General features: G+C 39.5%; 1 protein-coding gene across 1 annotated transcript in view; it reads right to left on the bottom strand.

Annotated features, from left to right (window-relative positions):
- si:dkey-215k6.1 (transmembrane protein 132C) overlaps positions 1-12973 on the bottom strand; it is a 345761-nt gene that overhangs the window by 62286 nt on the left and 270502 nt on the right. Inside the window, exon 6 of the mRNA XM_061729571.1 lies at positions 6279-6422. Coding sequence (XP_061585555.1) covers positions 6279-6422 — 144 coding nt within the window. The remainder of the gene's footprint in view (positions 1-6278; positions 6423-12973) is intronic.

Below are 12973 nucleotides of genomic sequence, written 5' to 3'. Positions count from 1 at the left end.
TAATTTGTTTGTACATGTGTGCTCGTCCTCTATCCGTCCCCTCGTATCCGTGACGCAGCTGACCTACTCGTACTGCTGCGTCAACAGCAGCAGCTCGTACGCACATCACAAATGACAAAATCTCTGGGGACCTTAACAAGACAGTTTACACTGACAGAAAATGTGACGAGAGGAAGGGAGGGCCGGGGACGAGGAGGGAAGTTATTACATGTGTAGCACTACCCTATTGCTTATGTTGCCGTCAAGGATAAATGGGCTAAACCGAGCGACAAGAGCTGCATCAGTGAAGTCGACGGCGGTGTGTTTCAGCGAGGTGACAGGTCCAGTCAGTCATCTTCACATGCTCATTAGTTTCTCCCCAGCAATGTGTTATTTCACCCCGCGTCATTATATAAAAAGTTAGTAAATGCAATGTGAAATCACATTAAAATCTGTCCCATAGATTATTACTGACAACTTGAGGAAAAGAAAATGTATATATTGCAGTTTGAACAAATCATAAAACATGTGAATCAAGTCACTTCTTGTCCTAAAGAAGGCCTAAACCTTTTAAAGATTTCTGTCCTTTTTTTTTGGTACACCAAACATCATGAGCCATTGGTGTGACTATTTTCGTAACGTAACGTCATAACGTAATTGCAAAAGTTGCTTAAAACATACAATTATACATAAAATTAAAGCTGCAAGCAGCGATGAACGGGCCCTTGCAGTCATGGCAGAAGTTATGGCAGAAAGTAGGAACTATCAAATATGGACCAATCAGATGAAGGGGGGGCGCGCTTTTTGGCATCTATCGTCGCCACGGTAACGCTTTTGACTGAAAAAAGTAATGCCCATCGTGGCAGGATGGAGACGCACATTTTGATGTATAACACACCTGGGTGCACGTTACGGTTCGGGCGAAGAAACGGCCGAAGGAATGACATAAATTGCGCCAAAATTACACGATTAATAAAAAAATGGCCGACTTCCTGTTGGGTTTCGGCCATGGCGCCAAGAGACTTTTCTTTATGTTGCGACGTGATACAGGTGTGTACTGATTTTCGTGCATGTACGTCAAACCGTATTGTGGGGCTTGAGGCACAGAGTTTTCTAGGGGGCGCTGTTGAGCCATTAGGCCACGCCCATTAATGCAAACCATTAAATATCAAACTTTTCGCCAGGCCTGGCTTGCCTGCAAAATTTGGTGACTTTTGGGGCACGTTTAGGGGGGCAAAAAGGCCCTCATTTCGTCGGAAAAATAAAAACGAGAAAAAAAATTCCTACAGATACAATAGGGCCTTCACACTGTAAGTGCTCGGGCCCTAATTAAGAGTAAAAGACATATAAAATGACTATAGTGAACACGGTTCAAAGATTGCTAATTGCAATTTCGTTAACTGTATTAACTCAGACACGCTGTTGACAGTGGCAGTTATTTCAGCCCAAACAAGACTTCTGCAAGTGTATTTAATACCCAATAAGACGGGGCGGTGTAAGTTTATTTCAGACAAAACGTTTCTAACGCAAGTATGTTCTCTTTTTTGCCAAGTTGTAAACTACGGGGGCGAGGCCTTCAAAGCTTACATACAGGAGGGTTTGGTATTTAAACGGTTTACAAAAAACAATCTACAGCTACCAGATTTAACAAACTTTGATCATTCGTACGGTGGGATTGGCGTTGTGTGACTGTTTCATGAATAACACATGATCTCTGAGCTTAGATTCATGCCAGTTTTTACGAAGGATTGATAAGTGAGGGTCATTCTGTGTGTTTTTTATGGTGACATAGATGAAGGTCAGATCTTATTTATGGCAAATACATGAATATAAATACATATATGAAACTAGATATCCAGGATTAATATATGTTCGGAACATCCAGCAATAAAATACACAGAGGTTAGAATATATTGAATAATAGAGAGCTATAAATTGATTATCCTATAAGAACTTAAAACAAAAGATGGAGATTTTATTTTTAAGCATTTAAATCTTTGCTCTGAGGCACAACTCAGCGCTCAATAGTAACTGATGTGCTGTGAAGGCTTTCCGGATGGTATTTGTACAGCTGTCATAGTGAGTCATTGACAACTACCTGGAGTTTTACCCGGATGGTGCCGCTGTCAAACAGCTGTTTATTTTCAAACAGTGTGTGTGTGTGTGTGTGGGGGGGGGGGCTTCTCACAAGAAATATGATGTTCGATTTAAATTAAATGCAGTTCGATATGCACCAGAGAAAAATAGCAGAGAAGCAGCGGCCAGAGAATTCGGGGTAGACAGCAAAGGAATGAGAAAGTGGGAACTAAAAAAAAAAACTCCAAGAGTTAGCTATGGAAAACAGCAAAGTGAGATGTTGCATGGTGGAGGGAGAAAAGCTAGAGTCTAAAGTCGTAGCTTGGATACTTCACGAGCGTGCCAGAAACCAGCGCGTGACGCAGAAGATTATACGAGTAATGGGAAAAGAGTTATATCAAACCTCCAGGAATGACCACCGTGGTCATGTTGTGGCTCAGTTTAAACTTGGCCTCCGTTGCGGTGCTGATGCGGCACCTGTACGCATCCCACACGAGGAGTCGGTGGGCAAGGTGCAATTTTTCCACCACTCGTTGCAGGAAGTCTGCGGTCAGCACATCATTCATCCCCCCGTTTTTGGATGAAAACAATTAATAAAGGCAGGTCCCAAACAAACGCAGGTCCCTAATAAACAACTTTTGATTTGAGCGATTTAAGCAAATAAACGTCCGGGCCTTTATTTGGTGTTTTACCGTACATCCTACCACCCACCTCTTACCATCCTATCGGACGTTTACACTGAGTTTGCACTAAACATTAAACCTAGCTGATAATACTGTACAGGCATGGACACGCAGGTGAATTGCACTACAGGACTTAGGTTTGTGCATCAGGCTTGTCCAGAGGTATGGTCACTACCTCGCTCTTTTTCTGTTCATTAAGCCACACCAAAACATTTTTGGTGATTTAGCAATGTGCTCTACACATTCCTGACAGGATGCTGCTGACACAGGGGTGTGCTGTTGCCATGGTGAGCTCGTCTAAAGTGTGCACAAATGACTGAATGACTGGTACACTTCAAAGTAATATCCATATGAAAAGCATCTTCTCTTTAAAGCTTATTTTTAAAGGGCATTTCACATCATTTAGGTCTATTGTTATTTTTGCAGTAATCGTACTGTGTATTCTAAACATGGGGTCAAGCATACCTTATATTTGTCGCAAATCTGTTATATACGTACAGTATATGTTCTTGTTTTACCTAAACGCTCTTGACCTACATGGAAACAACCTCAAACCCACCTTATAGAAACACTTACACACTCATGGACGCACCACAAGCATAACATTCAAGTGAATGACTTCTTTCAATTTTCACTCTGCTATTATTGATTGTACTTAAACAGCACTACGCTTGTCGGCTTGTACCAGGAAATTGGCATCATATTGAAACTGTCGCAGCAAGGGTATTTTCTATTTTAGGCCCGGAGGGTGAACAGAGCAATGCACATGAGGTATTAATCTTTAGTTGCAGGCACTGTGGCTTGTTTCTGTGAGGGAACTAAAGCCGTTCCTGCTTTATCAGTTAGCCAAGCAGTTCTATAGTTAGCTTGTTGAGCTGAATGCCTCAGGTCTGAGGCATGTCCTTCAGTCAGGTTCACTCCAAAGTTCCAGCAAAGGAACAGATAGCTACTGGATCCCCTCCAAATCCAAGAACACTGCTCCAGCTGACCTCTACCCTTCTTATGGAAGGGATTTACAAAAAAGCGATAAAGGACTTAAGAGTCAAAGAAATAACAGAGTACAGAGGGCACATGAGTTTTAGAAAACCATCAAACGAGAACAAATTTAAGTGAGTTATGATGGTTTGTCACTTGACATATTTTCTGGGTGACAAGAGGGATCAGTTGGACAATGTCTCAAATATGCATACAATGTTTGTGTGTCCAAAAAAATAAATAATGAATGCATGAAGATGTCTTCAGGCCTGGACATTTAGCGGATGACACCAGCCACGACTCTCAATATCAAACCATTCAAAAGTTATGGCAGAAAGTAGGAAGAGGAGAAAAGTAATGCGCGTTGTCGCAGGATAGAAACACACATTTTGATGTATAACACACCTGGGTGCACGTTACGGTTCGGGCCGCATTAACGGCCGAAGAAATGGCATAAATTGCGACAAAATTACACGATTAATTCAAAATGGCCCACTTCCTGTTTGGTTTCGACCATGGCGCCAAGAGACTTTTCTTTAAGTTGCGACATGATACAGGTGTGTACCGATTTTCGTGCATGTACGTCAAACCGTATTGTGGGGCTTGAGGCACAAAGTATTATAGGGGGCGCTGTTGAGCCATTAGGCCACGCCCATTAATGCAAACCATTAAATATCAAATTTTTTGCCAGGCCTGGCTTTTGGCTTTTGGGGCACGTTTAGGGGGGCAAAAAGGCCCTCATTTCATCGGAAGAAGGAAAATAACTAGAAAACAAGAAAAAAAATTCCTACAGATACAACAGGGCCTTCGCACTTCGTCAGTGCTAAGGTTATTTCATGTGTAATCATCCTCAAATGATACTGCAATTAACAAACAGATGTAACTTTAAAGGGGACTATTATGGCATCTAATACCTATTTTAAACAGGCCTTGAATGTCTTAAAAACAAGCTTTTGATTTTTTTTGCTAAATAAATTTTCGCAGTCTTTATCTTCCCATTCTCTAACCTCATTATCTATTCGGGATTCTGAGTGGGCGGGGCTATGATAATGAGGCACTGTGCTGATTGGCTGCATGAATGACGCGATACACTGCTATGAAAAAATGGCGGAAGCTCCGGCCGGCAGAGTTATTTGTGGGCGTGGTTTCACGCATCGGAAGCCAACCAATGTAAATCGCTCCCGTTGTTACGTAACGACGGGAGCAGAATCTGAACGGCTCGTAGATCCACATGACACTGGCACAATGGCTCATCCGGACGGCTGTACAGACACTGCAGAATTTGGTTGCTTTCCTCCTTCTGTGAGTTGGCAGGCTGAGGGGAGACCACTTTATATATGTTAAAGCAAGAGAAAACGTGTTTTTCATAATAGGTCTCCTTTAATATATTCATAATTCTTGTGTCTCCTCAAAGGATGTCTGGGTAGACACGAAAAATACAAAGTCTTGCAACTGCCCCCAGTCTCTGCATCCAGGTGGTAAAACCGGGTCGACGGACACAAGTTTGAAATAAACTTAATTAAAAAATATAGATTTTCATCCTGTGCATTTTTTTTTTTTGATTCGGTAAGACTTTTTCAAAAAACTTCACGCTGTGTGTTTCTGCTCTCCTCATTTGATAAAATCTACAACTTACTGGGCTCAATATGTCAAAATGTCGATGACAAGGTTACTTTCCAACCTGTCATTTTTAATAGAAGTGACAGCGACAATAAAGATGTTGCAAAACACTCAGGTGACAGCTGCTGTAGCCCAGTCTGGGACATCAGCTGCACTCATTACATTAGTTAACTTGGACTTTGATTATTGTACCAATGGCTGTTACTATCAAACATGCTGAGACATTTCCAGATTCAGAAACAATTCTGGACAAAGAATGGTTAGTCATTTCCAAGCGTGAAAAAGAAAATATTTACACAGTACGGACAAAAAGTTTGGACACACCTTTTCATTCAAACAAATGGGGTAGTGTGTCCAAACTTTTGGTCTGTATTGTACATACAAGGCTTTACACGGATATATTGATGTCCTGAGATAGTCTAATGTCAGGGGACCAGAGTTTTACATGCTGACACATGAAGTCAGCATTATAAAGACTTTGCATTTGAGAGTCAACAGACCATCTGTCCTTTTCCTGGTCTGGACTCACAAACTTTTGGTGTTGGAAAAGAGCTGTCATTCCCTGAGAATACTGAGCAGTTTGAGCGTGATAGGTACAGTAAATTGTCTTGTCATCTCTGTGTAGGACCTCAGCGTATTATTATTATTTTCAATAACACAGCAAAACATTAAAATAGTTAGTAATAACACTGTATATATAAAATAGCATTTATGAACATCCATAACATATATAATTTAAAAGAAAATTATGGAAAAGGCTTTGGATCCTGATCTGTCCTCGTTTGACCAAGTGTGTGTGTGTGTGGTGGTCGATTATATAACTTTTCCATATGGATGTGCAAATGGGATCATATGTATCCGTGAAGTGAAGATACAAGAAATAATATTCAAATAATTCCGTCAGGATTCTTATTTGGCATATCTCTTTAGATCTCGAACAAATACCTTGACCACGTCCACGTCGGTTGAGGCGCAGGTCACCGAGTCGTCCACCTCCCTCACCTGGCCATCGGTTTCCACGGTAACCAGTTTGATGGGCACTGCTACACGGCGACCGGTAAGAATTGCCGTGTTCACCACTTCTGTGTCCTTCAGAAGAAAAAAACACAGCAGAGAAAAACATTTATTCCAAAGAAGACCTTTGTCAAACCCTCAGCGTACTGAAATATTACATATTACGTTGTCTTCCACAACCTTAAACACTCAATAACAATTTTACATTAAAGTAGCCTTGAAGAGTTGGATATTATGTTTCAAAGATGAGACACACATGTTATAGTATAAATTATTCACTGAATTTTCAAGGACCATTCAATCATCAAATAGACATCATTGTGGACTTCATTTGACAAACATTACTTGCAGTAATTTTTTATTTTCCTCAGTGACAAATTAGGGAATGATTCACAAACGCTGTCATTGTTTATATCTGGAATTTGCTACAGTATGTTGTACTTTTGAAGGAACATTGAATGATAGTCATGAAATGCATCAGAGACAAGAAGAGGTAACATAAAACAGGGGGCAGCTTTTAAAGGAGCGAAAAGGAGGGTGCAAATAAATGATTAGAAACCTCACAATTATCATAATCAGCATGATTATATCTAATTAGATCCTTCTAAACAAAAATAGCAAACCACCACATGCACACACCTCAGAACACTGTGTACCAGTATCAATCTTGATTATTTGGCATTGGTTTCCAAATGGGCGTTTATCACCGACAACACAAGCACAGTCCTGATTATGGGGTATTTTGCTGTGCTAGTTTTTTTCTAGATGGGAATGTGTGTTTTTGTGTTCACTATTTGACATCACGCATTAATTAAGGACACGATTACGACAAAGTGAATGATGAAACAAAAAATGCAATTATACACTACGGAAAAGATTAATATACTTATCAGTTGTCAAACATGAACCCAAAAGATAGATTTTTTAAAGTGCAATAGCACTGATGACCACTAGACGTTGGACCAAAAAAACAACGGGAGGCTCCAGCAGCTACTTGTACATTTTATCAAGTTTAATTAATTTCTTCTGATCTTTGTGCCAGTGAGTTTTTCTTTCTAAATACTTCTAAATACTTCAGTTATTAAATGCATTAAATTCAGCAAAAATGATGAAAAAAGCTTTCCAAAATATTAAGTGAACGACTTTCAATGGAGAGAATAAATAGGTAAACGTGCACCTTTGCTTTGGGAATTGTTTAATTCATTAATTTATTTTCTATTATTTTGAAAATGTCAAATGAAAAATTGTGCCATATTTTTAGAATTTAGTATCTCACAGAAAATATTTTCTTCTTTTTTCTTAAATGGTGTTACAGTTAAAATTTGTGCTTTTTCTTTTGCTTTCAAATGAGATTAAAAAAAAAATTCTTTGTCACAACCAAAAAGTTTGAATTAACATTTTTTGCATATGTTGTAGCTTATTAGCTCATAATTTTATGATCAAAGCGGAATCCCCCTCTGTGAAGCAAGTCTGCCTTAGTTTGAAAGCCAAGAAAAAAATAAATAAATTAACAACCCCCACTTAGTGCCATCTTCCAGGATTCACCTTCTTCACCCCCCTGACCAAAGCACAATGGTAGAAAAGGACACAATCGGGAAGGGGAGCACACGCTGCTCTAAAACTTGTATATTCTTGTCAGTCCTGACATTTCCATTCCAGAAGAAAAGCACTAATGTATCCTCATATCATGATAGAAGGAGGTTTGGAGCCCTGATAACTTGCAAGAGGGTCCCTCTCCTCTGCGACCCATATGATGTTGCTTCCACGCTTTCGAAAAAGAAATTTAAATTTGGCTGAGTAGCCTACAGGACAGGTTTCCACTTCATCGTAGTCTATTTTAAATGAGCTTGAACACAACAATGAAAGCAGTGTTTCTGGATCATGTTCACATCAGGATTCTTCTCTGCATGAAAAACCTTTAACCTGCTGGATGGAGTGACAGACTGCACTTTCATTAGTGATTTCCACAAGTGTTCCTGAACCATGCAGTGACATCAATCACAGAATCTTTCCCGTTTTAAGTCCTGTGCTGCCTGTCCCACAGTTCATGGGCATCCAATCTATTTATTATTATTATTTATTTGTTTTGCTTTGTCCCTGGTGCACAGAGATTTCTTCAGATTCTCTGAATCTTTCATTGATATTATAAACAGTGCATGATTGAATATTTGATTCCATATTTTTACACCAAGAAACATTTTTCTGATTCAGTTTTTAATACCAATGACCTGTTGCAAGCTGATCTAATTAGATGCAACATGCCCTCCGAGTATTTCTTTTTATTAATTTTTTGTTGCGCGTTTCCCATTTTTAAACGTGTCACCGCCATCAGCTTTAAACTGAACTAATTTTATTTCATTTTTTCTATAAAATGATAAAATGTGTCTTTTTCAACATTAAATAGGTTTTCTACATTTCATAAGATTTACAAACCACTGCAGTCTGACTTTCTTTCTATTTCACATTATTTTGGAATTGGAGTTCTAGGACATATATTAAGAAATATACTATAAATGTAGTTCAGCACACACGATTTTGTAAGTAAGAGGTAATATGGTAGTACATAGGGCGCGGATACACACCTATGGGTAACACACAAAGCACAAACACAACAATATAGGACCTCACACTCGGTCACATTTGGCTCCCAAACTCAGGAGTTAAGCCCATGTGACCAGTGACAACCTGCCTAATTCCTTGTCCCAGTCCAATACACACCGCTGGGTGACCTTTCCATAATGAGATCTCTCTAGCTGAGATACACACACACACACACACACACACACACACACACACACACACACACACACACACACACACACACACACACACACACACACACACACACACACACACACACACACACACACTCTTAATAAGTAATTCCTAGTTTTTGTCCGATCTCCTCTTACACTCTGCTCAGTTAATAAGGAACGAAATATAACAAAAATACCCAGTAAGATGTTACATGATATCGCATGTTCATGTGTTGTTTTGTGTTTGCATCAGTAAAGCATGCACCTTTACTAACTGTATGCAGAATATGTATGTTAAAATAAGCAGATTAATCCTGAGGCATTAACATCTTTGATGTGACAGGTACGAATTTTACATTTCTCCTGCATGCCTGGTATATATGCTCCATAAACTTCTCCTGACAGCAGACGTCTGAAACACGTCACCGTGACACCTTAAGTAGATGCTAAACCACCTCCACTGGCTTCTCCTAATGTGGGAGAGCAACGTCTAACCTCGCTTGGATGACTGATATCCTCATACCAGTCCTAGAGTTTACGTCAGCCACTTGTATTTGTGACGTCATCCTTCCATTCCCTCCGCACAGTTCATGATCACAAGTAGGCATGGGAATTGTTAAAAATGTATCGATTCCGGTGTCGTTATCGATATCGCTTATCGATTCGGTTCTTCATCAATTCTCTTATCGATTCTTTATGAACAGAATCGTTGGCCAGACGGGTTAACGATTCCAAATAATGAAACTAGTGGGAACCTCTCGATTCCCATCCCTAATCGCAAGTGAGGGCTGGAACTTAGACTCACTGGTGAATTGAGAGCTTTGCTTTTTAGTTAATTTGTCTCGTTATCACAGTGGACTGGTACAACCCGCAATGCACCTCTCAATCTCCCGGTCTACAGGTCTACTGTGTTGTACGTTTGGCAGTTTCATACATAAGTTTAGAAGATTACTTTTTGCATTAAAGTCTTCAAAAAGGGTATACTGAGAATCAAGATTCAGTTTTAGTCAAAGTTTTTACTAATTTGCATACACGTTGACAGTTGAACAACATCAATTTGAATATTGGGAAAATACATTTTTTATTTGGTGAACGCAGGAAGCATTCCTTTAAACGTTGTAGTTGAATAGGTTTGAATAGGTTATCATAACTGAACAAATACTGCACTCATGAATGGGGACAGTCCGGTATGTGTTGTAATAGGACTTTGTTCCAGTAGGGGTACTCACACATGACTCTTTCTGTCATATGCTTCCCCCATGTGGTCAGATATGTTACATAGAGTGGCTTTAAAAATGTCATTTGAAGGAGTGTGCAAAAAGAAGGCCGAGCTCTAACTAAATTGACTTTAATTTGTAATAATGGAAATTTCATGTGACAATGCTGTTTCACACCCTCCCTGCTAGTGATGACAGCCAGACGTTACCCTGTTACACCTGCACTCAATTGAATGTCCACCGCTGGTTGAAGAGGTTTAAAAAAACAACATCATTTAGCTGCTTCAAGTGCCTTTTTAACCTTAGTGTTAATAACTAAATAAACTAATTACATTTGGGGCAATTAAGTTATTTATCATTATTTTTGAGAAACCTGGTATCACCAAGGTTGTGTTTGCCTGCAGGAACACCCTAACCTCTAATATCATGCTTTTATATGACACACCTCTTAAATCATATCTCAGTCTTTATACTTAACAAGGTACATCATAAACATTTGTCTCACTGCAGGTGATAGTTTACTGAAAGTTTAACATCTCATAGCTCCTACTATTACATTCTTAAAATCAAATACAAATTAATATATTTAATAATCTGTGCAGTACTCTGTGTTGTGATCTGAAAGAGTTTTTTCTCTTGCAAATTTATGAATTTATATTGCAGGAATTTGTATGCCCTTTTTTCATGGAATTTGACCCTCTCCCGGGTAGAATATGACAAAAAGTGTTCTGGGTTAGAAATCAAACAGAATCACTTATTTAACATTTAAGGTGTTACAGATTAATGGATAATCTTAAAGGGCTTGAATTCCCCCATCATTCTTTCAAAGTGGGAGCCTTGCAATAGACACATGCAAAGACCCCCAAAAACCTAAAAACATCCCTGAACACTGTAAAACATATTGTGATATTGTTTAAAATGTAAAGCTCGACTGAGCACATCTACATATTCAGGGGGAATAATTCAATCCAGCATGTGGATCTTGTCTTGTCTTTTAAAGGAAACATTCAACTTCTCTCAGTTAAGTCCATTTCCTGTGTCTTTTCCTGTCTGCAACAATTTTTCATCAAAAATGACCACTTAAGCCGATGTTTTAACCCAACTACATCAAAGCTACCCACAAAACCTCGATGGCAGACTTAAGTAACGGGGGACGGACACATCCCTCACAAAACAACACCTTCTTTCCAACATGCAGGCTGACATGATGGACTTTTACATTTGTATACAAACACAGCTCACATAAAACGGAGAAAGAAAGAAAGAAAGAAAGAAAGAAAGAAAGAAAGAAAGAAAGAAAGAAAGAAAGAAAGAAAGAAAGAAAGAAAGAAAGAAAGAAAGAAAGAAAGAAAGACGCTGTTAAACACAGACATTCAGTCAAAAAACAGCAAGACATGAAACTAAACAGAACACAATTAGAAAAAAAAATGAGGAAATGATAAAAACACAGCAGGAAAATGATAAAAGAACAAGAATCATGAAGACAAAGAAAAAAGATAGGAAAAGAAAAGCAAAGAATTTCATGCCTGTCCAAGGGAATTATTAAGTGGCTCGTCAACAACTGGCTCCCTACTGCCTTCAAAAGCTGCTCCACACTGAACTGAGATAAGCTCAGAGGGTGTGCGTGTGTGTGTGTGTGTGTGTGTGTGTGTGTGTGTGTGTGTGTAACAGAGACAGGGAGAGGGGGAGAGAGAGAGAGAGAGAGAGAGAGAGAGAGAGAGAGAGAGAGAGAGAGAGAGAGAGAGAGAGGGGAGAGAGAGAGAGGGGAGAGAGAGAGAGTTCTTGCACATCAAGTGCTTGTATCTGTAAAATAATGTTCCCTTTGAATTTCCCAGCATACCTGTGCATGGGTGTATGCAATAGAACATCTCTTATGCGCGAGTGAGATTTAGCAAGGAACAGGGCCGGCGAGGGGCGAAAAGGAAAATGTTAGTGTGTAGTGGTGCAAAGAGGAAAAAGTCTGGAAACAGCCTTCCTGCTCGCCCAAGCTTATCCTCGCATTTTTGTGCTTCATAAAGTGTACGTGCGCAACTTCATGTGAAGCAACTAGAGCGAGACAACCAATCGCAAAAGCACACAGAAATATATAAAATAGTTGACGCAGTACAAAAAAAAAAAAAAAAAGTGCTTTTTGCTGTTCTGTACAAATTAAATTCCAACTTACAGTAAGTGTATGTAAGCACTTCTCTTTCATTTCTTCTTTTTCCATTAGTTTGTGAGTTTAGGTCTCTATTTTTCTGCCTCTTCAAATCCCTTTGTCTCCTTCTCACACACAGACATGCAGACCGCCCCTGCCCCTAAAAATTTGAATATCCTCCAGTTCAAATGGAAACGCTGATCTAATTTGTGGTTGTGTTTCCAGTAAATGCACCGACGCATTAACACACTCTCACTCATCCGCACAGCCACACACATATACACATAAATGGAGGCGCATCTGCCTTATCTCCGTTTCTGTCCATTCCTTAGACTGTCAGCTTTCTCATTAGTGGGAAATTGCTTGGAACATATACATCTCAGAGTCTTTCTTTGTTCCTACTGTGACCTTTTCACCGGTGTCTAATAACCCGCACGGTGGGATGCAGGGCTCAAAAAACTAGATCGTAGATTCTTCTGCTGCTGTAAGCAATGGTTTAGAAAAGATTGATTTGGA

This window comes from Cololabis saira, chromosome 9, assembly GCF_033807715.1.
Source record: "Cololabis saira isolate AMF1-May2022 chromosome 9, fColSai1.1, whole genome shotgun sequence".
Classification (NCBI taxonomy): domain Eukaryota; kingdom Metazoa; phylum Chordata; class Actinopteri; order Beloniformes; family Belonidae; genus Cololabis; species Cololabis saira.
Note: the sequence above shows the minus strand (reverse complement) of the source record. Positions and strands in the feature narration are given on the sequence as shown.